The sequence below is a fragment of the Anser anser genome (assembly GCF_964211835.1).
Source record: "Anser anser genome assembly, chromosome: 30".
Taxonomy (NCBI): Eukaryota; Metazoa; Chordata; class Aves; order Anseriformes; family Anatidae; genus Anser; species Anser anser.
Genome location: NC_139751.1, coordinates 1229372 through 1255194, shown reverse-complemented (window position 1 = coordinate 1255194; position 25823 = coordinate 1229372). Strand labels below are relative to the sequence as shown.

Here is a 25823-nt window from a genome sequence, read left to right as displayed (position 1 = left end):
CTGTCTTGATGAAGTCCTGTTTTGATGTTCTGGAATTTCAGCACCGTTTCTCTGTCTTTGCTGTTGTAGATGTCCCATGCAGCAGTGAGCGGCCTTTGCAGGGCAATCAAGCTTCAGTGCGAGCTCTACTCCTCGCGGCAGATTGCAATTTGTCTCGACCCCTATTGTGGACTAGGTTTTGTGCTCTGGTGCCTTTGCAGGTATGACCTTTGAGTGGAAAAGGGTGAAGATTAACTCTTGGCTGGTTTTAAGTGGGAAATGACAGTCCCCGTCTCTAGCTGGTGTAATTACAGACAGATATGTTGACATTACCAGAATGACTAATTTACAGTAAGAGGAGAATTTCTCTGTGAGCTGACAATGATATGTTCCCTTTTCCTGCAGATTAGCAAGTTGTTATCCTATCTTGATTATGCATATTTGTGCTGCTGAATATTACTGGCTCCAGAATGTTTCTCTTGCCTTTCTTCCTTGATTATATGTTGCAGTAAGGGAATTTTCTTTCTGTAAACTGTGTGGTTGAGCCAGTTCTCTTCCTTCACTCTGACAGTGTGTGTGCACGCTTGTGTGTATAAATTGTTATTCTTGTAAAATAAGTTGTATTTATAATTCAGTGTTGCTACCGAATGTGGGCATTGTAGCTATTATCAATTTGCCTTTGATCAGGGACCAAAAGCAGGCTGTGGGACCTAGCAGGAATGTGAGATGAAAATACAGTAAATATTAATTTAAAGATAACTACATGCTGCACAAAAATATTCTCTTCTTTGATGTTCTTCACAGTGTGTATTCTGGACACCAGTCAATTTTAATTCCTCCTATGGAGCTGGAATCCAATCTTTTTCTCTGGTTATCTACTGTCAGCCAGTATAAAATAAGGGACACTTTCTGTTCCTATTCAGTCATGGAACTGTGCACAAAGGGACTTGGAAACCAAGTTGAAATGTTAAAGGTAAGAAATGCTTCCGGAATGTTATGTTACATAAAGTAATTAAACTGTTATTGTAAAGCAAAGCGATACAGTTGTTAAACACAACAGCACCGTGATGCACAAGTCCCCAGTCTACAGCTTGCTCAAAAGCAAAAGCAGCAAAAGACGTTTGGAGCCTCAGGAAATTAAAAGGATTGAAATAGAGTAAGGTGTACGTATTGCAGTGTAGGTAGCACATTGCCAGCAAGTGTCAGAGACTGCTGGGCAAACCCTAAGGAGAGGATGCCAGCAGCAAAATGCTATGCAGAGGAATTGGTTATATAACAGTCTGCAGTGAAGGCTCAGACCAGCACATGATGTAAAGCACACACGTTAAATGCTTGGCTAAATAAAGGTGTTTTCTCTTGAGAGATGAGAGGAAGGAAAAAAAATAGCTATGTAAAAGGCTTGAGGTGGCTTTTTGCATGGGTTTACTGAAATAATTTGTGTACTCCGTTTACAAGGTTAAGGATTGGTCTTGTCCTGTTGGTTGCATAGAGTCCTGAAGGTGCTTACCCTGTGGAGTGTCACCAGGCAAACAGAATAATGCACAGGTCTGAACAACTGGCTAGCGCTGTTCAGTGCACTCGTGATTGTGTCTAGAAGCAATAATGGATTCTGGTCTAAGATTTGTTGAAGACTCGCTGCAGCCTCAGTAAATGACTTTGCAGTCTCACTTGGTTTGGTTTCCATGTATATAAATAAGGAATAACAGATGTAATCTTATCTGAAAGGCACCGCAGAAGCACATGATGCTACACTATCTCTCAGAAGAAGGAGCAGTGTTGATGATGATTTTGTTGTAGCAGTATTTCTAGGCTCTAGTCAGACACATTTTATAACTACACACAGGAGCTGAAGAGAGGAAACGAACACGAGCAGAGTTTGCCTTGCATTTCTAGAGTGATTTCTTTGGGATCTAAAGGATAAAAAGCAAATACCACTTTTATGAGGGCTTAGGTCTCGGTGCAGTGTGGCAGAGGTAATTAACACATACAGTCCTGTGTGCTCATTTGTGTCTGCACTCTTTTCCAGTCACGAGGAATTAATCTGTCCTGTGTCCGGACATGTGTGGTAGTTGCAGAAGAACGACCACGAGTTTCTCTCACTCATTCCTTCTCAAAACTCTTCAAAGACATTGGCCTGTCATCTCGTGCTGTAAGCACCACCTTTGGATCAAGAGTCAATGTTGCTATCTGTTTACAGGTAATGCAAGTGCTTTCTAGTGCATATATTGTCACTGGCATCAGATTTCCAGATTCCATTGTATTCTGAATGGGTAAACTTCCTAATCTGCCCATGCTTCTGTGCTGTCTTAGTATAGCCCCATGTCTGCTTTGTAGAGAACAGCAAGCGCAAGATTTAAGTAGCTTTTGTTTTCAGCTGCATCAGAAATACTCAAAACTACTGAAACATGGCATTAGAGGACTGTTTATTTCCATGTAAACAGTAACTCTAGTTGCCCCAGAGCCCAGAGCTGAAAGTGCTTGGGCTGTTTTCCCCCTCAAGATGCATCTCACGCTGTTGTTACGCTTAGTATAGAGAGAAATAGGCTGTGTTTACTGACATGTTTCCTTGAGTGCAACTGCAAAGGTAGGGAAAAGCGGATATGAATTCTGCTGTCAGTGTGAAGTTCCTGGAATGTTTGAGCTCAGGCAGAGGTTGCATAAAATATATATAATTTTTTAATGTTTACTCTTTAGGGAACCTCTGGGCCTGATCCCACCACAGTGTATGTAGATCTGAAATCCTTGAGACATGACAGGTACAGTAAGTTTAAGTAAACTTACCAATAACTCATCTATATAAAATGTTGTAATGGTACTTAGCTATCATGCCTCTCAGTAGATTTCAGCTCTTTTCTTTTCCTGACAATGTTTTCTCTGATTTCAGAGTACGTCTAGTGGAAAGGGGAGCTCCCCAAAGCCTGCTGCTTTCAGAATCTGGGAAGGTAACTCCATGTTTTTACCTACTGGCATGGCACACAGCACCTGCTGACCATGCAGCACTTTTTATGCCCTTCATGATGATGTTGATGTGTAGCTAGGAAAGGTGGTCTTGTGCCATGGCATGAGAAGAGGTGGTTACATTGCTCTTCCGGGAGGTTATTTTGGCTTATAACGAGCATGAAATTATTTGGAGGATTGTTTGTTTACAGTAAATGAATCATATCAAAAGTGTCCACTGTATCCTTGAAATCAGGTTCCATTTGGGATTTACTGTAGCTCTTACTCCCTTCTTTAAATGAATTAGCAGAAGATGTTTGCAATAATTTTTAACACTGAAGTCTTCAAAATCAAGGTTTAGCAACATCTGCAGGCCTAGAATGCATTTCCTGTGTGGCTCTGCAGACGTGACATACTTCTGTTATAGTACCTGGAGTGTACATGCCCTAGCGTGTTTTTACGTGTTTGTAATTTCCGTGGGTGAAATCATGCCTTTGTGGAGGTAAATGAACAGCCTTTGTATTGTAGTTATGTGTGAAGGTGATTCTAATACTGATTGCATATTCCTTTTTGTGACCTTTAGATTTTACCTGGAGTCAAAGTAGTCATTGTTAATCCTGAGACAAAAGGGCCTCTAGGAGATTCTCATCTTGGAGAGGTAAGCACAGATTTTACTTTCTGGATACCTTCTCCTGTTTGTTTCTTGATCTATATTCTCTCTCTTTAACTACGTAAGTTGCTGGTGAGTAGCAATACTTGTAGGCCTTTTTATGTTGAGTTATCGCTGGAGCATTCAGATTTAGGGGATGTTATTTTAGTGTTAAGTTTAAAGAAAAAGAAAACCTGCCAGAAATGAAGGCTTCTTCAATTCTAAATCTTACTGGCTTCCAAATAGATCTAAGTTACATTTTGCTTTCCTTATCTCAATCACACACCAGTATATTTAATCTGTGTTGACGGATTGCCATCAATTGTTGGACTCACATGTTATAAAAATCCAGTAATTTATAAAAATTACTCAGTCCTCAGCTTACAGTTATTAGGAGAGAGGATCTGCAAGGTGCATTTTTGATATCCTATAGGATGTTTGGGGGTTTGAGCTAAAAGCAAAATATTTTTGGACCTGGAAAATCTTAGATATCTTTATACCTAACTATAACCTCCTCATTACGGTTTATTATCTGCTTTAGTTAAATACTCAAAACATGCTCTGTTGTTGTAGTGTGTAGATCTGACAGTTTTTCCACTTCTAATACAGATTTGGGTAAATAGTCCACACACAGCCAGTGGTTACTATACCATCTATGACAATGAAACCCTTCAAGCTGATCATTTCAACACTCGTCTGAGCTTTGGTGATGCTGCTCAGACGCTTTGGGCGCGGACTGGATACCTTGGTTTTGTTCGTCGGACAGAGCTGACAGCTGCCAGTGGAGGTATGGCAGAAATCAGTCTTTGTCTTTCACGTGGAGAGTTTTCTTTCATGGAGTGCAACAAATGAGTCCTGATCCATGTGTTGGGGTACAGGAGACCCTTGGTTTTAACCAAATTCCATTTATTGGCTGCTGTTTTCTGTTTTCATAGTATGCATACATTTCATTTCCCATTTCTCCTCTCTAGAGCGCCATGATGCACTGTATGTTGTTGGAGCACTGGATGAAACTCTGGAACTGAGGGGCTTGCGTTACCATCCAATTGATATTGAGACTTCAGTATCTCGAACGCACAGAAGCATTGCTGAATGGTAAAACAGCAGTGAAAAATGAATTCAGCCTAACCTAGATAGAATGTAGCAATGTTTATCCAAAGATGCAGGATTTAATGGGTGGAGTGGGGTGGCCAGAAGGCAAAGACAGACACTTACTTTGTGTTACTATCATCAAGTTGTGAGATCTTCATATCCACCTCTTTTCCCTTCCATAGATCAGAATAATATTGGGCTGACTCTGTGAATCTCTTCTCACAAGCCTTAATTCAAAATAGAAATTACTATTTCCTGCTTTGTGGTTTAAAGAACCATTCGTACGTGAGTTAGTGAAAGGCAGCGTTTAGTTCGTTTGTCAAACCTGGTAGTACTGAGATGTGCTTGAATTGATCTTTCATACATTGGGACTGGGTCTTGGAGTTAGGTTGTTTTGAAATACGATGTGAAGCAGGTGGTAAACTCCATCTAAGGATAAAAAAATATATATAAGCTTTGGATCTTTGTGAAAATAACTGGATTTTCTGGTTTTGTTCTTTTTTTTTCTAACTACAGTGCTGTGTTCACATGGACCAACTTGCTTGTGGTTGTTGTGGAGCTGTGTGGCTGTGAACAAGAAGCCCTGGATTTAGTCCCTCTAGTTACAAATGTGGTCCTGGAAGAACATTATCTAATTGTGGGAGTGGTGGTGGTAGTTGATCCTGGAGTTATTCCTATCAATTCCAGAGGAGAGAAACAACGAATGCATCTCCGTGACAGTTTTCTAGCGGATCAGTTAGACCCCATATATGTAGCTTATAACATGTAACGTGTATGGGGGAATTGATGCTCAGAAACTTTGCAGGACCACCAAACGACAAAGGGTGGCTATAGAAATGAAGCTGGTGAAAATTACTAATACTTGATATAAAGTTTGAGATTGCTGCCATATTCCCTTCATCTCATCCTGTGGCATTAAGATCACATTAACTACCAGTGGACAAAAGGAAATGTGGTAGACAATGGAAAACATTTGTAACAGTTTACTGAAATATTAGCTTTATTAGAAAATGCAAAGTTGACAAGCGTGTGAACTGCAAAATTCCTAAGGCCTTTACTGTAGTGTTACTTTTTTCATCCGTTGTACATATTTGTATTTTTATCTAATACTGTTTTAGGATTCTCTAAGGGGAGGGTTTATTTAGTTAAGATAATAAACTATTACAAGGAGGGTCATCAGAGTTCAGCAATTCCCTACTATATAAAATGTACTTTGCATCTGTACTGTAGCTATTCATTCCATGGGATCACACAACTTATTTAAAATTGTGCCATGACCAAATCAATAACTTACGGAATCTAAGAGTTACTTATTCATATAGATATTTCTTGAATTAAAAAAAAAAGCCTATATTTTAAATATGTAAATATTATTATACATAATTCACTTAGATAGAAAATTAACTTGGATAATGATGACAGCTGAAGGTAGACGTTTTTAAGGACAGGTAACTTTTGTGGTCCTTAGCATAATTACATTTGGTTAGACAACTAATGTGAGATACACAAATCTTACACAAGTTTTCTTATTTCAGTATGTAGTCTTTTATTGCTGGCCAGAAGTGTGTCATAGCATGTAGAAACCTATGATTTGAAGGCACATCTCTGTAAGTGAGGCTGAAATATTTAAACAGTAACATGCAGTCTGGCAGAAATCGCAGTGCTAAGTCCAAAATGTTTAACTGAAATGATGCAAAGTTACAGCCTCTGCCTCCACGCTCTGAAACCTCGTGTTTAACGGAAAAAAAAAATCCTATAGGTCAACACACAGTTAAATTCACTGTCTGTGCAACTCAGTCATTATTCCATTCAATTCCCTCTAGGTATAGCAAGAAACATTGCAGATAGGCTTTACTGTAAACCGGGAGGCAACAACCCAGAGTTCTTCAAAACATTCCCTAGAAACAATTAGGAATTTCTGGGTTTTGGACTGAATGCAATTTGTCTTTTACAGGAGGAGGCACAAAAATGAAACACAGTAATTCTGGTAAATCATTGTTAAATAACTTCATGAAAATGAATATTCCAAACTTCAGAATACTTCGTTGGTTTTCAGATTAGTAACTGTAAAGAAGCAGAAGCCCTAGAGTAGTGGGAACAGGCTTTTGCTGTAAGTGATTGCACTCTGGGCTAATGCAGAGACAGTGTTTAAGTTTTGACTCAGAATTACCTTTCTTTCATGTAATCCGTAATAATCTTTTAAATTCCTATGGATGTTAAGAAAATATGACTTTGGAAGCAATGAGAGCTGATACCAGATAGCGCAGCAGGGTTTTTTTTGAGTCAAATATGGTATACAGTGTAAATAAACTTGTTATTAAAATGCTCCACATTACCTCATTCAAAATTTGTAGGCAGTTTTTAAAAGGTTTATAGTATGAACTCTGAAGATCCTGTGGCAGTTGTCAGAGCAGAACACAGTGTATCTGTAAGCAAATCCCAGTTTTGTACTTGAAAAATTCCTGATGCATTCTGTTAGCTCTGACTGAGGTCAGGAGTGTTAAAATTTAGATGGGAAGTTCTGAATATTTTTGAAAAATATGCGGTGGGGAAATAGATTTAGAAACTGCAAGTTATTATGGCAAGTCTCGAGTTCTTTACAAAGGCTTCACTTTACAGGTGCATATTTTTGAATGATTTCTTTTTCCCTATCTGCCACTGTGATTAAGACAACATCACAGATGAAATTGTCGTGGTATTGTGCTGCAGCATAGATGTGACAGGTTTTCTGTTATCGGTATCTAGTTTCTTATTATGTGTGTCCTAAACTACCTGCACATGAAGCTTTTTGTATATTTAGTTTTAATGAATTGGCCACGAAGTAAGGAAAGTGACAAGTGTAACTGTGATCAATACAGTTGGTACTGCAACTACTTATTTAGGGTGCAAAACGCACTGAAGTTGTTACTCATTTTCAGCCAGCAAAGTGGGAGAATCTCCTTGCTTTGTTATGCACCACTTTTTAATTTTTCTTGCACAGCAAAGTGACTTGCAGTACAGCCTTCACTTCGTTGTTGCACATTTCAGGAAAAAAAAAAAGATGGCCTTGACTTTTCTTACTGAAATTAAAGCTTTATCTAAATTCTTTCAACAATTACCACATTTGTCCATCAAAAATGATTTTTTTTTAATTCTAAGATTGTATTTTATTTTTAGTTGCAATTTTTTTCAGAAATAAAAAGTGGATGTATTAATTTGATCAGACTTCCAGTATGTGGCAGATTGACTTTCTGAAATGGAATTTTTAAATGGCACACTTGATTTCCTCCCATTTTTTATATGGCTAGGTATCTGCTAGTTTCTTACGCTTTGCGTTTTCATCTCACAAGTTTACTCATGCTGTTAATCTTTGCTTTGGTATATTACATTTCTCTGTTAGAGAACTAAATTTACAGTCCTGTCCTTAGAATGAGACAACATTCTACGTTTGATTGCGAGTAAGTGACACATAGAAGCTGGCCAGTTTTGATTTCATTGAATGCTTTTGTCTATGTTTGGCGCAGTGAAAAGCAGCGTATTGGAGAAGTAGTAATATGGAGCTGCGAATCTGGAAACCCTGATTTCTAACTCCAGCTCTGCTAATGACTTGCCACAAGGCCTTCAACAGGTCATTTCACTCCTTCAGTTTCTTCATCTGTAGATGAGGATATTATCTAATCCTTACAACATCCCTGTGAGGTAACTAACTGTACAGCACTAAGTGCTAAGTATTTTTCATTGCTAGCCTCTTTGAGGTCAGGGTCAGTTTGTTCTTCCAAACTGATAAATGATTATTTGGTTGTCTTGGAGGGCTGTCAAGAGATGTGACCATTTCACTTCAAAGTGCTTGCTTGGTGTCATTCCATATGAGAAAAAAATGAAATATTAACTTCACAAAATTGGCAGGGCGACTGAAGGTTCTGATGTTGCATGTTCAGGTTCAGACTTGGGCTCTTCTCCATAACTGCTGAACCAAGTGTTGAGTCCCAAGAAGCAGATTCTCCATGCCCGTTTGACTTTGCAGCTTATCTAGTTGCAGAGGACAAATTACTTCCTGTCGTTGTCCATCAGATTCCAAGCTAACAGCTGCAATGAAACTTAATCTAGGATTTTTTTTTTTTACCACTTGGAACTAAAATATTTTGTATGTCTTACTGTTTATGAATATTCCCTAAGCAAAGTATGTGGGTACAGGTAATTTCAAGTCCTGTTTTGTTAACATTTGCACTGCATTTCTGATTTAAATAAATGTAATTAAGATGTGTCGTACTAACTGTCTTTAAGAGGTTGTAAAAACGATAAATTTTAGCCCTAAATGCAATTTTCTTTAATTTCTGTCAACCTATTTACCATTGTCAAATTCAGACTACAGCATTATGTAATTATGTATAAAGTTTTTATTTATTTAAAATTAGATTAGATATACATTTTTAAATTTAACATCTGGCTGGACAGTGTTCCATTAACGCATTGATTGTGTTTCCTTTGTCTTGTGTTAATAAATATTGATGCCTGATTGTTTGCTTAGTTCTTTATCTGCTGTTTCCCCGAAGGATTTTGTAAGAAGCAAAACATTGGTTAGTATTTATCCTGGTGAAAGGGAGAACTTACAAGTATTTTTGCAAGTACGTCTCATCAAATGTATATAGAAATGTACGAGACCTGAGCCTGTGAAGAGCTGAGCTCCCTGCACTTCACTTCCATGGCAGGACGTGGAGTTTTTTGTACCTGCAGCAGGAGGCTGTTACAGCTTTTGAAATCGGAGTTATAACTGAGATCACTCTTTGAGGAGGAACTAAATGCAATTTTGAGCATGGCCTACCTATATTTAATATTTTACGGTAGTATTAAATATTCCTTATTTAATTTCAGGTTAAGATTCAGGTTTGGTATGTTTCATTTTGAACTGGATTCAGTGAGAGATTTATAGTCTCTTAACCCTCTGCAAATCCCAACAAGATTTGAGGTTCTCTGTCCTCTGGAAGATGAAAGCAGTTGTGTAAGGCTTTGTATTGAGCTGATGAGACAAACTTTGGTGGCATTTGAGTTTTAACATTTGATAGTCTCTGCTGTCAAAAACTAACCGTGGAGTTTTTATGAGGACTTATTTTAAATACTCATAGATACTAAGATATAGTTTAGTATCAGAGAGGATGTAATCAAGATTATAATCTAACACCAGCTACTGCCTCTGTATGTACCTATTAATGGCTATATGTTTTTGGGTAAGAATATACGTAAACACATTATTTACTACAAATGATGAGTGGCAATTTTACCATGGTTTCTTCTGAGCACATTTCACTTTCATTAAATTTTACCTGTATTTTAAAATTACTTGATATGGGAAAACCTCTTAATAAATAAATGGAAAGGGGGGGGGGGAGGGGAGGGGAGGGGAGGGGGAATACTTTGAATTGTTATATTAATCAAGGAAGTTGAAAAAGCCAATAAATCTTGCCTTTTTGTAAATACACTTAGATTTGAGTGGCCACACTTCTTGGGTGTTTGAAGATTCTTTTTTCAATTGTCACAACTCTGGCTCAGGTGCGTTCTGTGGTAACTTCATATACTGTGGCTTGTTTTCTTTGGCCTGGTATTTTCTCTGGGATAAACTCCACAATTGCATCAGGATGCACTGTACCAAAGCAACCTAGAGTAACTGGGAAACTGGTGTTAAGTTTCGCTTGACGGCCTCCCCCTGCCACTCAGGAGAGGGGTAAGGACATCACTGCTCCTACAGCCCATACAGCTGCGGTGACCTGAGCCTGGAAGCTGAATTCCCCAGGCTTTTCCATGGCCTCCGCTGGCTCGGTTCAGGTGATCGGGTAAGGCTTCCAGAGGTTGCAGACCTTGGCAACCCTTTCTGATAATGAGCTTATTTACAGCTGCCTTCATATTACACTAAAGCTTTAATCAAAACCCTTTTTAAATACAGTCTTTTACAGCTTGTGCTAGAACAACTGTTATAAAATGTTAAAAATCGCGGGAGAGACTACCATTGGTGATGACTGAGTTTACATTTCCTTTACAAAAATTGCTAAATTTCCCTACTGTGCTGCAAAAAGTGATCTTTGTGAAAAGAGTATGTCCCCAATGGACTTTGGTGCTGCTTTTACAATTCTCCTTAAGGGAAAAAAGTCACCGTAACCCACCTCTGGGGTGGGAGGGGGTATAGCCAAAACTCTCCCTGCTCCCTTTCTGCTTGACCTTTGTTTCGTCTAAAGCAGTTAATGTGCCACGTCTGAAATTCCTAATTCCTTTGCAGGAATAGTTTTGGGTTTTTGTTTGTTTTTACAAAAAAAAAAGTAGGTATTATAGAATTTTTGTTTCAGCTTCCATGCACTGTCTTTCTATGTTGAACAGGCCTCGTGCTTGTGCACTTCTGCGCTTTATTTTGGATTTGTACACAGATTTTTGTGGCGAATAAACGAGGGGGGGAGGGAGCCTTTTCCTGAGGCGGGCCCTGACCAGGAAGCGCCGGGCCGCGGCCTGCTCGGACCTCCGCCGCCTTCCCGCTCTCGGGCCGGCAGCGCCGCTCTACCTCCGCCTCTCTATGGTTCCCCGTGCTCGGGAAGGAAGCGGGGGGGGAAGGGGAGGCGGGCCCAGAGCGGCCGCTCTAGCCTCCGCCTCCGGGGCTCTCCGCTGGGAGAACTCTATGGTGGGGATTTCTAGGCGGAGGCCTCCGCGGGGACTCTATGGTCGCAGCCCGCCCACCCGCCCCGTCCCGCGCGGCCCCGCCGCGGTTGCGATGCCGCCGGCGCCGCTTCCCTGAGGCGGAGACGGGCGCGGCGGCGGCGGCGGCTCCGGTTCTCCCCACGCTCGGCCACCACCGGCGGGGCCTGGCGGGCCTCTGAGGTAAGAACGGGCCGCGGGAGGCCGCCCCCGGGCCTAGGCCAGGCCGCGCCGCTCTCCTCAGCGGGCCCGCGGGGGGGAGGGGGGCGGCGGCGGGCGCTGAGGGGGCGCCCGGGGGGAGCTCGGCCCCTGAGGGGGCGCCCGGGGGGTCTCGGGCCCTCCTCGGCCTCTTCTTGCCCTGCTCGGCCTCTTCTCGGTCCCTTTTCGGTCCCTGCTCGGCCCCTTCTCGCCCTGCTCCCCGCTCGCACCCGGCCCCCCGCTCCCGTTCGGTTCCATTTATGCCCTAACAGCGGCGGTGGTCGCGGTTCCTTGGGGCTCGCTGGCAGAAATTTTGGTCGCCCGCTGGTCACCGCAAGGGTTTTTTTTTTTGTTTTTTGTTTTTCCCTTCGCGTGCACCTTGCTGAGCCCTCTCCTCCAGGCAGTGGTGTCGCGTTGGTTCTGGGTGAAAATTGTTTCGTAACCGTGCGTCGCTGCTGTTTGCCTCTCAGAAAGGCGAAGATCCCGCACACCGACATCACCTCTGCAGTTTTAGTCCGCGGGGTTTTATTCCTCAAGCTCCGTGTCAGTGCTCGCTCAGCTTCGTTTCGCTGTAGAAGGCAGGAGCAGGGGGGTGAGTGGAAGAAAACACATATGGAAAGTACTCCGCAAGTTTTACGGAGTATTTTTCTGCATGTGGGTAGTCTGGGATCCAAAGCTCCAAGTGGGGACGTTGACTCAGGTCTCCTCGCTGGCTTTCTGGCATGGACTCGTGGGATGCGCTGTCATTTGCTTCTGTCCTGGAAAAAACGGAGTTCTGTCAGGCCTCTGGATGAAAAAACTTTCCCAGAGTGTCTCAATTGCAGAATAAAGTAAAAAACATTTTAATTGTTGTGATATACATCAATATTTGACTGCCGATACTTAGTATTTGAGAACAAATTTCTGTGTCCGCTCGTCCTTGATCTCTGACTTTATAAAGTCTTTAAAAAAATCACTTGCCTCTTAAAATATTTAAATACTGAAATATAAAATGGGCCTCTGACTTGTTGGATTTAAAAGGGCAAACCAGAATTTGGTTTCTTTCTTCAGAGGTCGTGCACTAGAGCTCGTGTCTCTTTGCCTAAATGTACAGCTTTTATCTTCCATTATTTTCTTCTTTGCCCCTAGACTGTGCTTTGAAGCTTCATCTGATTGTAGCCATGTAATGAGCATTTAACTAGAGACAATCGCCTCTCAGATAATTGTATTGTAAACAGACAAAACCCAAATAATAAGGGTAAGAAATCAGTACGCTGCTTACAGCTGGGACGCTGAAACAGGGAGTGACTTAAAATCTTCGGAGGATAGTTACCGCACAGGCTGCAGTGTGTCTGTAAGGGGACCTTCTCCAATGTTTTTGAGTATTTTTAGTGAAAGTTGTAGATATTTTTTTTGTTTACTTATTTGTTCTTTTTTGGTTGATGCTCCTTGCAGCCACGTTTGTAGCGGTTCCTGAGTGGTGGCTCAACCTGAGGGATGTGCTGCTAGGCGGGTGTACGAGAACTTAAACGTGGCCACTATGAAACGTGACGTTCCCGTTCCTCTTTGAGGTGGAACTCACATTTAAGGTGCAGTGAGTTTGTTTGGCTGCACGAGTCAATTCTCAGAAGTTTAAAAGTCTTAAAACAAATGCGTTCCTCATAGCGCAGCTGTTGCAGAATGCTTTGCAATTTAAATTACAGCACTTTGAGATGTAGCTGCGCAGAGGTGGCGTGTTTGTTCTGAAAAACATCCCCTTACCTATCCTGTTATAAAAAATGGCTGTCCTACGGATCGGAGTGGTGTTTTGTGACTGGTAAAACATCAGGTGTTCCTTCTCTGAGTTCCCTCATGGTGGTGCTCCTGGTGGCAGAACTCTTCCTTCAGCCCAAAACCATGCAGCTGCTTTCAGCTGAAAGGTGCATCCTGTTGTTGGAAGTAGTTTTGGCTGTGGTGGAAAACGGTGAAACCCTCGTGTGTCCTCCACCTTTGGTCCTTCTCTTCTAAGCTGAAGACTTGCAGGCCAAGGTTTGTCACAGGACCTGTCTTTCTGAAGGCTGGTAGATGGTAATCACCGTTTCAGGTGCTTGCAGGCGGCCGTTCCAGAAGAAACGTCACGTTTTTTCCAGCAGGAGAGGTTGTTTTCACGGGGTAGGGGCGTGTAGGGCTTCTTGGGTGACAGCCGTGCAAGGCCAAATAGCGTTTTGCTCCTTCTGGCTGGAAGGCACAATAATAATGTTCCCCTTTTATGGTCCTTATTTTGCTCAAATAAGCTAGCTGGATGTACAAAATAGCTGCTGGATGGATGTTGAGTGCAATTCTACAGAGAGCAAGCAGAGGGAAAGTAAACTTGAAAAAGCGCCTTTATCATGGGAAATATTTCATCTTTTTTCCTGTAAGTAGGACTTCACACCTCAGAGAGACAGATCAGCAAAGAGCATTGTGCTTTTGCCCCGGTTTGTTTGTTTTGAGTGGTTTTAGATCTATCAGTTTCATTGTTTCTTGCAGGCAATTTTGCTGCTGTTGTGAGTCTTACATGGGGCAGTAAGGCAGAGAAAAACAGTAAAAGGGAGGGGAAAGCAGAGAATGTGGTTTAGCACTACCGAAATGAATTGGGTATTGCTGTAGCACTGGAAATTTATTTTAATTTTTGCTGTTGACTGGATTTCAGTTTGACAGTGCCCTGTTTACTTGTAACATTTGCTACAGGCCCCATCTGCATAGGTATAAGGCGGAGATTTTCCTTTATAAAAACCCCGGACCAACAGTAGCAGGTATCCTTACACATCCATGCCTTCCTTACGCATCCATGCATTTAATTCTGTTTGTTCCTTATCGCTTCGAGCTGTTTAAATTGCTCCGGTTCTCCATTTTTTGTTTTAAAAAAAAAAAAAGCCCGAACAGCCTCCGAGGCCTTCCAGCGGGCTCTGCAGGCGGCTGCAAAGCGCGCGTTGGGGCCGCCCGGCTTCCTCCGCGGCAGCGCCCAGCGCCCCGCGTCCTGCTCCTGCAGAGGCGGCCGGGATAATTCGGAGGAGCCGAAGCTTTCTGGGGGGCTGGGAGCTCCCGTGGGTTCCCGAAACTCAGCCGTCCTTTTGCTGCCTCAGCTTAGATGGAGGGCGAATGGCTTTCCATTCGCAGGAAGAAGCCCGCTGGGAAGCTGGCTCGGTGGCGGGCGTCTGTGCCGTGCCGTGCAGGACGCGGCGTGGCGTGTCACCGAGCCGCCGGGGGCTCCTCGCTTTTTTTCTCCCCGCAAAGCCCGGTTTTAGTACCGGATCGGAGGAGTTCTGCGCGGGGACTCCTCAGATGAGTAAGGGTTGCAGGAAGAGGATCCTGGGCTTGGTGCGCGCTGACTTTTTACCCTCTAAGTATACGTCAGGCTGCGAGAGCTGTGGTTTATCTCAGTAGGGAAAAATCAATGACTCACATTTCCACAGAAAGAAATGTAATTTCCAGTCTCATAGCAACTGTCCTTTCAACAGTTTTAAACCTTCTGTGACAAAATGTTTAACACTCACCGATCATCTTCTAATGCTCTAGGCTGGTCCACCCACTCACCCCACCTAAAAGCATGCATTTTTACATCACCAAATCCCCCAATATTGGGGGGGGACTGCTGTCAAGTCGCGCTGAGCAGTTAAATATAAAATCTTAGAGAGGAGAGAAGTGTTAGCGGTTTTATTATGAAGAGGTGAAGTTACTTCTGCAGGGTTTGTAATTCAGATCCGTGTTCTTTATGCTTTGATTTTGGATCCCCGATTTGTTTTTGTCTCCCCTCAGATGTTTCGGTACAGGTTTGGTGGCAGCTCGGGTGAAATAGGGAAAATTATTTTCCCTTATGGCAGGGTATTCGCTAATAAAAACGCTTCGTTCGGGTTTTCTTCCTACTTCTCGCGATGTGGCTTGTTCTTGCTGAAACCCAGGAGATGCAGGAGATATATTGACAGTAAACTCCGGCGCGGCGTAGGTCTGGGCCAGGGCCAGCAGTCGGCGGAGCCGCGGGTGCTGCCGGGCGCAGCGGGACTCGGGTCCCCGCGGGTCGCCCCGCTCCGAACCCGGAGGGCCGGGGAGGTGGCATGCTAACGAAGCTAATTAAAACTGTGCCAATAAGGCTCAAAGCGGGATGCCTGGAGATTCGACGAAACGTCCGTGGAAGCCGGGCACCTGTCTCCGGTCCGCGTTTGTCGTGAAGTGAATTTAACTGGTTGCTTTTCTCGCAGCTGATTATGGAAGAGGTGCACAAGAGCAGCAGTAACAGCTCCGTGACGCCTTCACAAACAGCAGCCGTACAAGGTACAACACTACAGGCAGCTCAGCTCTCTCATATTGCTCAACAGGTAAAGCCTGGGCCAAATCTCAGCAAACATTTGAGGTAGTTAAGAGCCACGGTTTTATGCACTGCGAGCTGTACTCATCCGTGAATTTTAGAAACACGCGGAGAAGAAAAAAACAAACGGAGGTTGAGAAAAACGTACTTTGTTGATGGACGGCACAGTTAATGAAATGGCGTGTATTCAAAAGAGCAGAATTAATGCTAGTAAAATGCAAAAACGCAGTCCCACGTTTCGTTTAGGTTGTGTGTCCTCTGACACCATCATCAGCCTGACCTAGAGGAGCTGCTCGGTAATGAATTGAGGGCCTGGTGTTCTTTTTTTTTTTTTTTCTTCAGAAGAAGCATTTACAGCTCTTTTTGTAGCAATGGCAATTCTGGGTGCTCAGCACCATGGAAACACTTGGATTTTAGCCCAACCTGAATATATTTAATGTGATAAAGCACATGAAGTTGGAAATTTGACATAGTTTCCAGGAGGTAACATCACTTTCAGAGCGTTAACCTGAATTCCTCATGGTTCAAATTTCTGTATCTGAAAGAGCATCTTTTTCTAGGTAAATCTGCTCCCGTAGCCATGCAGCAGTCGTACGAAACAACATTTTGCAGCTTGTCCACTGCTTACCCTATGGAGGTGCTTTAGATTTTGCTGCAAAATGTAGATAACGACGTGAGGTAAAGACAGCAGGCATCCTGTTGTCTGTTTACAGGCTGTTTATCTGATCTGGTTTTATGTAAGGTTGCCACTGGAACTTAGTATTACGAGAGAAAAATAGTACTAAATAAAAAACTATCTGTCTGAGTTTTAATGATCCCTTCATCTTTTCATATATTCCAGATTAATAAAGCTAGTGAAGAAATTTGTTGAGGAAACTGGTTATTTGCTTATGCATCTACGTGTATAACTTTAATCAATTTTAAGTGCACAGGCTTGTGCAAAATCCACATAAAAATACAAATCTGCTAGAATATAATTCTATTTTACATAATTTTATACAGGGGCTGCAGTAGTAATTATTAAGCCTAGATTTCCACTACAACATTAATTTAAATTGATAGTTGCAAAACATGAAAGAGTAAAATGTTAAAGAGATGTCATCACTTTTACGTGGAAAAATCTGCTCTTTGTTCTTCTTCCTTGGCCAGAGCTTCTATACCTTGCCTCCTTTATTTTCTTTCTGCTCTGATATCTTCCCTACAGCCCTTATGCCTTGAACTTTCTAAGTAGATGGGTCAGCTTTCGCTGTCCTTAGCTCTTGTGATTTCTTCTCTTTGAAGTCGTTGAACAATAGCTTCATAAAGGTTGCTTAAAAAAATCCAAGAGCACCGACTATGCACGTTAATCGTGCTGCTACCCTCCGAGTCCAAGACGCTCTTAAAATGGAATCTAAACTTAAAAAAGATAAACTGCCATAAGTGCGTGCCTTTATCAGTAAGCGTTGATGGAGTTATATGGAAGCAGTCACGCTCAGCTAGGCTCGGGGTTGTGGTTCTGAAGAAGTCTGCTTCGTTGTGGTTCATGTTGAACTGCGTATATTTAAGTTGCAGCACTGTAATCATTTGCACATAATGCTACACACTTGATTTTCTCCCTAACCTGAGGCAAGTAACTGTTTCAGCCTTTTCATATGCAGATACGTATCTGAAAAATGTGCATCTTTAAAGGATAACTTCTGTGACTTAATTGGACTTAAAAGCAGCTTCTGCTAATGCATGTTCTCCACTAGTTTTCCTACATGTATATACATGTTCTGAACGCTGTAGAACGTGTGCTTTTGTTCATGAGCCTTTGATCTCTTGTAGATGTCTCTGAGAGGTCCTGCTCCTCTGACAGTTGTTCAGCTTCCTGGAGAGCAAGTCCAGGTCCAGGGAGTCATTCAGACAGCCCAGTCCTCTTCTGTAATCCACTCACCCCAGGTGCAAACAGTGCAGGTAACTACAGAACGTCTGTTAAACAACCAAGAATCCTGTTCTATGTGCATGAAAAGACTTGTAAAGGCTTGTCTGACTCAGCTAGGTCTGCCACAGCGCAGCCTCTCAGGCCCTACTGTGAGAGGCAGTAAGCACTCCAGTGAACGTGTTGTGGGGACACGTCATTCTTAATGAATATTTAGGCTAGAAATTATTTGTAGCACTAAAGTTGCCACTGGAGTTGAAACGAAACTTTATGACACCACCTCCCATGATACAAAAAACAAAAAACAAAACAAAACAAAACCCCCCAACTCCCTGGCTGGTGCTGCTAACAGGCACACACCCGGTGTGTTTTAACCAAACAGGAGAGCGCAGAGTAACTCCGTGAAGAAAATGTGTTTGGAACGGGTAGGCCTGAACGGTTGTGGATGGGCTGTTGGTTGTTCACCTCATGTATGCTGTGGCTCCGTTTCTGCGGTACCTAAGCATTCTGCTTGTGTCTCTTACTCACTTGCCATATGATTTTTTCACAAGCCACTTCAGAGGGGTGCCTCAGGGAGTTTACAGTCGAGGCTGCTGCTACTTCATTCAGTTCTTGGCTGCAGAGAGCCCTCTGGGCAGCATGACGCTGAAGTTAGATTGTGAAATAACTGTCAAGTGACTGGAAGAACTGTGCTAAAACGCATTAATTTGTCACCGATCCTTTGCATTGTGCTTATCTATTCATATGACATTAAATTAATAATAAAAATGTAAACCTATAATGACTGCGTTTTCAGCTGTCATTGTTCCTATCACATCAGATCAGGGAAAAGAAAACACTTCGCTTTGCTGGAAACAGTTCAGCATCTGCTCTACTAGGTCGCCTCAAGTCTCTTTCCTATCATGCTCCGATTGCAGGGTCCCCACTGAATATATTCTCGCATTTTTCTTAGTAATTTATGAAAGTTGTGGCCTTGTTGCTGAGAGGGGGGAAAAAAGTAATACACGAGCAACTTCTTAAAACGTTGTTGGTAGGTTGTTCTTTTTGTCTCTGTAGCAGCAGTTAAATAAGAAATGCTTTTCCCAGAGCCGTGTGCATTCTTGTTGAGTTTTTGTTGCTGGCACACAGATAAGTACGAATAAATGTTTTGTTAGTTTGTATTTTATAAGGAGCTTCAGGGAAAAAATGAACACTTGCCAGCTGGATGAGAACACAGTGGAATAAGGAGAAAATTGTAGATAGTACTTTGCATATTTACTCCCTGATATGCTGCAGCCTTAAATATTATTTTCATTTGACTCCTATTCTGACCAACAAAATACACTGCTTCTCTGTCTACATAAAACATTTGAAGCATTTTATATGTTTGTACATAAATGGTGTTCCTGCTGCCATTACCCCAGCCTCCTTAGACAAATTTAAATGTGGGAGTGGCTCACCTTTTCAGACCGCATCAGCTCGTAAGATTTTTATGAAAATACTAAAGGATTCAATTTTTGCTATGGTATATATTTTAGGAGAATCTCTTGAGTTTTCTTTTTATAGGGAGTTAATAGGTTTGCAGCCTTTGGCTTCTAAAGCGAGTATGTTCTGTTTCATTATGACCTTACTAATGTATTTGGGAGTTGTTAGAAATATTAGATAGCAGTGAATCTAGAATTCCTTCTTTTTTTTTTTTCATTTATGTAATTAGCTGCATTTATGTGGTTTTCATGCTGCTTTAGCTCACTTGAAATTAAAATGTGTAATCTGTTCTGGGTATTTTCCTGTAGTGTGCAGGATAACCACATGGAAAGTGTTTTTTAGGTATCTTCTTTGTCTGAGAGTGAAGATTCTCAGGATTCATCAGATAGCATAGGCTCTTCACAGAAAGCTCGGGGTATCTTAGCACGTCGTCCATCTTATCGGTAAGTGCTGTATGTGATATATTTTGTGCTGTTATTTGAAACCAAAATAGCACCTTTTTTGACAGCTTCCTATAGTCCAAGCTCTAAGTTGTTCTGTTTCTCTTGAAGCATGCATTGGATCTGTTAGCTATGTTAGCTATCATTTGCCCCAGGGAAGCTTCTACTTAACCAACTGGAGATCAACTTCAAGATGACGTGGTATAGGGAAAATTGTTTATCAGCAGCAGTTTTACTCAGTTATGTCATTTGGCTGAAATGAGGAGTACAGTCAAATACTACAGTGTAGCATTTCAAGTACCACGTGTTAGACAGTCCGTGAATTTACCTGGTGCTGTTACCAGTGACAGAACAAAAGATCTAACTTCTAAACTTTTCCAGAGTAACCTATTCCTTTCTAGTTTATTCTGACTCTAGACGGAGCAAACTGGTTTTAATTGGATATACAAAGCTTATTCCTGAGAGAATCAGTAAAATCTCTTAGTAGGCCAGTTATAATCCCTGGAAAATGTTTATGATGGAAACTCTGATGCAGGTTTTACTGAAACGAAATGATGCAGTGGCAGTACTAGAGAAACTTCAGTATGAAGTGTTTTTAGCCACATTTTTTCTGGAGATTGCTGAAATCTACTGTAAATGGTTCAGATTTTCATTACAGGTTTACCAGTCCAAACATCTAAGACTTTCAGAGGATAACGATTGAAAATCTGGAATTTGCACTGACTTGCACATACAAATATAAATTATTATGAATCAGTAGCCAACTTGAATTGCTCTTAGCTGATAAAATGATTCAAATAGTTAAATAAAAACCTAGAACTTAGTTTATCTACACAAGTGTAATTACAGAAAGAACTAGACAGTAACCTCATACAGAATTTTGTTAATTCCTAAAACTGTTTTATATCAAAATGCTAGTGTTCATGTGTGTAATACAAAATAGGGATAGTAATTTGCAACTGTTATTGCTGTAATTTGTAATTTTTGCCTACTACTGCAGCTGATAAACTTTTTTTTTAATAGAAAAATTTTGAAAGATCTTTCTTCTGAAGATACACGGGATAGAAAAGGAGATGAGGAAAGTCCCGGTGTCTCTACTGTTACGTCTATGTCTGTTCCCACACCTATCTACCAGACGAGCACTGGACAGTACAGTAAGTTGTACAAAATATGTGGACAGTTTTTTACTAAACTTGCCTCAAAATACAGACTTTTTCTTTATTTGTTATATATTTGAGAGTAAGGTGAAACTCAAAAAGTTTGGTTATTTATCTTATAGTTAGTAAAGTTAGTATTCTTACTGCATGTAACTAGACTGGTGTCTAAAGACTGCAGATAAACTTTGTGGTTCGTTGTCTTAATTTTTGCATATTCAGACAAAGCATTCAAAGGATGGTGTAACGAAACACATAGCAGTCTTCCAGTGTTAGGTTTAGTCCGAATGTGAGGTCAGTAAAAATACCATTTTATATACCCAAAGGCTCTTCCCAGGCTGCAGGTGAATGCCTGCTCCAGCACCTGCAGCACCTGCTCTTCCTCCTTGTTCTCTGACCTTGGCGTTCGTACTGCTGTTCCTCACTTTTTTTTTTTTTTTTTCCTTTTCCCCCTGCTCCTTTGCCTGTCCGGCATTTTTGCCCTTTCTTAAATAAGATTCCCCAGAGGAGCCACCAGCTCTGCTGTTGAGCTCAGCTGTGGCCAGCGGTTTGTCCATCGTGGAGCTGGCACGGGGCAGTCCCCGTAGCTCCCCCACTACCAACACCTTGCCACTTACACCCCAAACATTTAGTAAGAACAGCAACAAGATCTGGTAGTTGAAGGTGAGAGAAGAAAAAAGCCTTTCAAAATTGGGAATATTTTTCAGCAGCAGGTTGAGATACAGATTGGCGAATTGAAAGAGATGTATGTCCTACAGATTTACCTTTATCTGTATTTTTTAATTTACAGCTACAAATATTTTCATGCGTGTTCCTTTTTCTTTAAGTTGCCATTGCCGCAAATGGATTACAGCTGGCCAGCCCCGGTACCGATGGTGTGCAAGGTCTGCAGACGTTAACAATGACAAATGCTGGTGGTAGTCAGCCTGGGACAACAATACTGCAGTATGCACAAACATCAGATGGTCAACAGATACTTGTACCCAGCAACCAGGTGGTAGTGCAGAGTGAGTATGCCTTCTGGAAATGGTTAGAAATACTGATCAGTAACGCGAATGCATTTTTCTAACACTACTACATTTTGACGTCTCGCACGCAACAGCTGCATCAGGAGACATGCAGACGTACCAGATCCGCACCACGCCAACGACCACGTCCCTTCCTCAGACTGTGGTTATGACATCTCCTGTCACTCTGACGTCACAGACAAGTAAGACGGACGATCCGCAGTTGAAACGAGAAATAAGGCTGATGAAGAACAGGTATGTAAGTGCACTTGGGCTGCTTTGATTTGTTAGCTCAATGTGCTGAAATACATCTTCAAAGGACAAATTATCAGTCTTGCAAGCTAACGTTGCTGATTGTGCCGTTGGTATGGTATGCTGCATCCAGTGACTAAAAACGCTGGAAATTTTGTTCAAAACATGCTGCATGTTTTGTCCTACACAATTTGGAGAAAACTATTTTCTCCACTGCAGACTGATTGCCATGCATGCTACCAAATACTGCTAAATTTCATGCTCTCCACCTAAATTTTTGTAGATTTCACTTTTTTTTCCTGGTTGCAGTGCCAATTCTCTCCTCTTGTAATGGTCAGTACCATAACATTTGTAAAACAGAGAAATCTCTGATATAAAATAAACAATTCTGTTGGTTTGTTCCAGAGAAGCTGCTCGAGAATGCCGTAGAAAGAAGAAAGAGTATGTTAAATGTCTGGAAAATCGAGTTGCGGTCCTGGAAAACCAGAACAAGACTCTAATTGAAGAGCTAAAAACTTTGAAAGATCTTTACTGTCATAAAAGTGTGTAAGAAAAGAAGGTAAAACTTTTGTGGACTGTAAATTTCAGAGGAGAATTTTTTTTTTATACTGAATTTTTTAAACTAGATGAAAGGTCAAAAATGAAACTTTTCTACCTAGATTTCACAACTTAAAGACTATATAGATTTTATTTACAACAAGTTGGTGACAAAGTACAAAAAGGAAACAAGAAAACCTCACCAAAATTCCTGCTGGCACAACTGGAAACTTTATAAAGTCGAGATTGCATCTACAATAAAAGGACATTCATGTTTTACCAGACAGGTGATTAGAATTTCTTTGAAAATCTCTGCAAATACCTCTTGTAATGGGGGCAATATTTGGTAACAATTAAAATGTGGATGAAATGGAATCCTTGCCATAGTTAACATTATTAGTAACATTTATAACCAGTATATGTTTTGATTTCTTACTCTTTTTCAATCCTTACTTTTTCTTTCAGTTATTTGTATGTAAATATTTTTATTTTAACCTGTAAGTTGTTATTTACAGGTGCAGATGATAAAAAAGCTAATACTTTGCTAGAGGTATAAATTATGTTTACTCTTTTTCAGCTGACAGTTTAAAAGTTTTTTGTTTTGTTTTGTTTTTCCAATGTTTGCTGTGTTTATCAAATTTGGAAAGGATCTGCAGAAAGCAGTGAGAGGCCTAGTCCTGAAAATGTCTGAGGCACATTAAATAAGGTGTTGACTTAAGAGAATTCAACACATCCAATTATTTTAAAGTACAGTTTTGTAGAATGAGTAATGGTGAACGAAAGTTTCTGGAGAATGATTTTACAATAGTTCGTTCTTAGTTGCTGGGCATGATAAACATCTATAATTGAAAACTAAATCGTGTGCTGATTATATATACAATTAAACATGCACTGCTTATTCTGTCTGGAGATTCTACTGTGCTTTGGAACATTTAAACCAAATAGAAGAACGATAAAAGGAAAAAAAAATTGAAGATATATACCAAAGGGTTTAATGAGGTTCTAATATGTGGTTTATATGCTGAAAGTAGTGCAAAATTTCCAGACTAATTTTGTAAGGTAAGCGATATTTTGCAAAGTAATGGTATCTTTGTAAGAAAATACTCTATTGAAAACAGGTAGATGGTTGGTATATTTTGTAGCTAAATTGTGATCTTTACAAATTCTGAAATTGAGTTTATATACGTATTTTGACAGTTTATATATTTCATTTTAGTAAACAAATGAAATATTTTGTGAACCAGATTTTCAAGCATATATTTTTATGGATAGTACAAAGTCAAATGAGATCCTCTTTGGTGTAGGAGATATTTGAATTAATTTTGTATGTCTGTAGGCAACTTACAAAAAACGGATCTTAACAAGTATTGGGAAAAAAGAGATCAGGGCTTCCCTCCCCCCCCCCCCCCCCCAGTTGATGATATCTGCATATTAGGTCTGATTGCTCAGAGATTCTAGTTTTTATCATTTTGATTTGTTTCAGGTGAGAGTTAGGTGTTTGACATGATCGGGACTCTTTTGGGTGTGGAACCTCCATTTGTGGAGGTGTTCAAAAGCCCTCTGGGACGTGGTCCTGGGCATCCGGCTCTAGGTGACCCTGCTTGAGCAGGGGGGGTTGGACCAGATGACCTCCAGAGGTCCCTTCCAACCTCAGCCATTCTGTGATCCTGTGATTCTGTGAAATAGAAAAATGTGTATGCAGTGCTTATTGCATGAATAATAAATACACTATTTCCATAGTTAGGATTGAATCCTGCTTCCAGTTATGTCAGCGGGAATTGCACTATGGACTATGCTATTAAAAAGGTGTTAGAGCTATGTGTGTGTGTTGTGCTAGCTCAGATCTGAATGAAATTAAAAGATGTACTCACTCCCTAGATGTGTACTGCTTATCATACGGTCAGTCAGTATTTTTTATTTTACTCATTTTTGAATTAATGGGCTTCTTAGCAAGCAAAGCTCTTTGCAAATGGTATGAGAAAGACTGCATTCCACAATCACATTGTTAGTAGGCTATAATATTTTTTTTTTCCTAAAGTTTATAAATATAACATTGTTACGGACATCATCCACGATACATTTTCTTTAGGCCAAACTGGAGTATATATTTGTGTTCTCAGTCATGTCAAAAAAGAATGCTTTTGTTTCACATCAAAAATAACGAGCAAGGTTGAGAAAGTCCTTACATTAGTAAACTGCTCCGCAAGAGGTGCTCGGTGCCTCCTCCTCTCTGTCAGTGGAATTTCAGGAAAAATGAACACCACGGGATGTGCTTAGCACCTCAGAAAATTGGACTTTTTTGCTGTCTGCCATCAGGTGTGTGTACGCTATTTGGCATATGTTTAAGAGGGTTTGACCTACAGTACTGAAACTAATTTGATAACTCCTCTGTATGGTATTTTGATCCTCACTGTGTGCTGTTGTTCCTTTACCTTCTTTTGTAATACAGAATAATAATAAAAAAAGCTATCAAGTGTTAAGACTGTATAAAATATGGTGGCCAATTCTTTCTGTATTCAGCAAGTGAAACAACTATGTAGTGCTGCCAGACATAACGTTAGTAAATTTTTATCCTCTTAAAATAGTGTTTGGGGAGAGCAGCTTATTTTTCATTATGGAAATATTAAACAGTAACATGGGTTTGCTCTTTAAGTCATCACTTACCATGAAGTGCTTATTTTGGATTTACTTCAAAATCTAGATGGTAAGAGAATAAAATCTATATCCTGAGAGTAAGAGGTGTAGTACCAAGTACTGTTCTGCTGATTATTTCCAAACAGAAGTACGTGCTTTATATGAATTGTAAATATTTGTCAAAACAATTAGATGGTTGCAGATTTTGACCTTGGTAAATAAAGTCGCCAAAATCTAATGCTGATGTTCCTTATTTATTGATCAATTTATTTTTAATTAACATACGACTGCAGCAGTTCTGACCAAATCCCTATGTTATGTAGTACCAGCTCTTTCCTGTGACCAAAAATAAATATTTGGTCTATGGAGCGGCATTGAGAGATTTTTTTTCCCTGATGTATCCTTTCAGCAGCCAGACTGCTACATCACTAAAAATAAGTAATGGAGAATACCTTTTATCTTTCTGCTTTTTTTTTCTTGTTAAAGTTAAGCCTCTGTTAACTAAGAGCATTGTGTTGTGCTAATATTCACCCAGCAGAGGGAGTATCTCTGCCATCTACAAAATCGTGGTAGGAGTACTGAGTAATACCTAAGCTTCTGAAAGCTAGAAATAGGGTAAGAAA

At 40.8% G+C, this 25823-nt stretch overlaps 2 protein-coding genes across 7 annotated transcripts in view; both read left to right on the top strand.

Moving 5' to 3' along the window:
- Positions 1 to 9153, top strand: part of DIP2B (disco interacting protein 2 homolog B) — a 68311-nt gene extending 59158 nt beyond the window's left edge. For all 4 annotated transcript variants that reach the window (XM_083814180.1, XM_083814181.1, XM_083814179.1 and 1 more), the window contains 9 exons: positions 70 to 200; positions 784 to 952; positions 2006 to 2176; positions 2674 to 2735; positions 2864 to 2921; positions 3500 to 3574; positions 4175 to 4352; positions 4537 to 4660; positions 5174 to 9153. In XM_083814180.1, the coding sequence (XP_083670306.1) occupies positions 70 to 200; positions 784 to 952; positions 2006 to 2176; positions 2674 to 2735; positions 2864 to 2921; positions 3500 to 3574; positions 4175 to 4352; positions 4537 to 4660; positions 5174 to 5426 (1221 nt within the window). In that variant the 3' untranslated portion in view covers positions 5427 to 9153. The remainder of the gene's footprint in view (positions 1 to 69; positions 201 to 783; positions 953 to 2005; positions 2177 to 2673; positions 2736 to 2863; positions 2922 to 3499; positions 3575 to 4174; positions 4353 to 4536; positions 4661 to 5173) is intronic.
- A 1264-nt stretch (positions 9154 to 10417) lies between these two features.
- On the top strand, positions 10418 to 25438 carry ATF1 (activating transcription factor 1). Of its 3 annotated transcripts, none has more exons than XM_083814171.1 (8): positions 10418 to 10464; positions 15706 to 15822; positions 17619 to 17747; positions 19519 to 19619; positions 20640 to 20770; positions 21598 to 21777; positions 21873 to 22032; positions 22435 to 25438. In XM_083814171.1, exons 2-8 carry the CDS (start codon positions 15712 to 15714, stop codon positions 22577 to 22579), a joined length of 957 nt encoding a protein of 318 aa, XP_083670297.1. In that variant the 5' UTR covers positions 10418 to 10464; positions 15706 to 15711; the 3' UTR covers positions 22580 to 25438. The 3 variants fall into 3 exon arrangements, with proteins under 3 accessions (XP_083670297.1, XP_083670298.1, XP_083670296.1); XM_083814172.1 differs by lacking the exon at positions 10418 to 10464 and adding an exon at positions 11243 to 11494 and having other exon boundaries at positions 15706 to 15778; XM_083814170.1 differs by lacking the exon at positions 10418 to 10464 and adding an exon at positions 11243 to 11494.
- Positions 25439 to 25823: the final 385 nt, after the last annotated feature.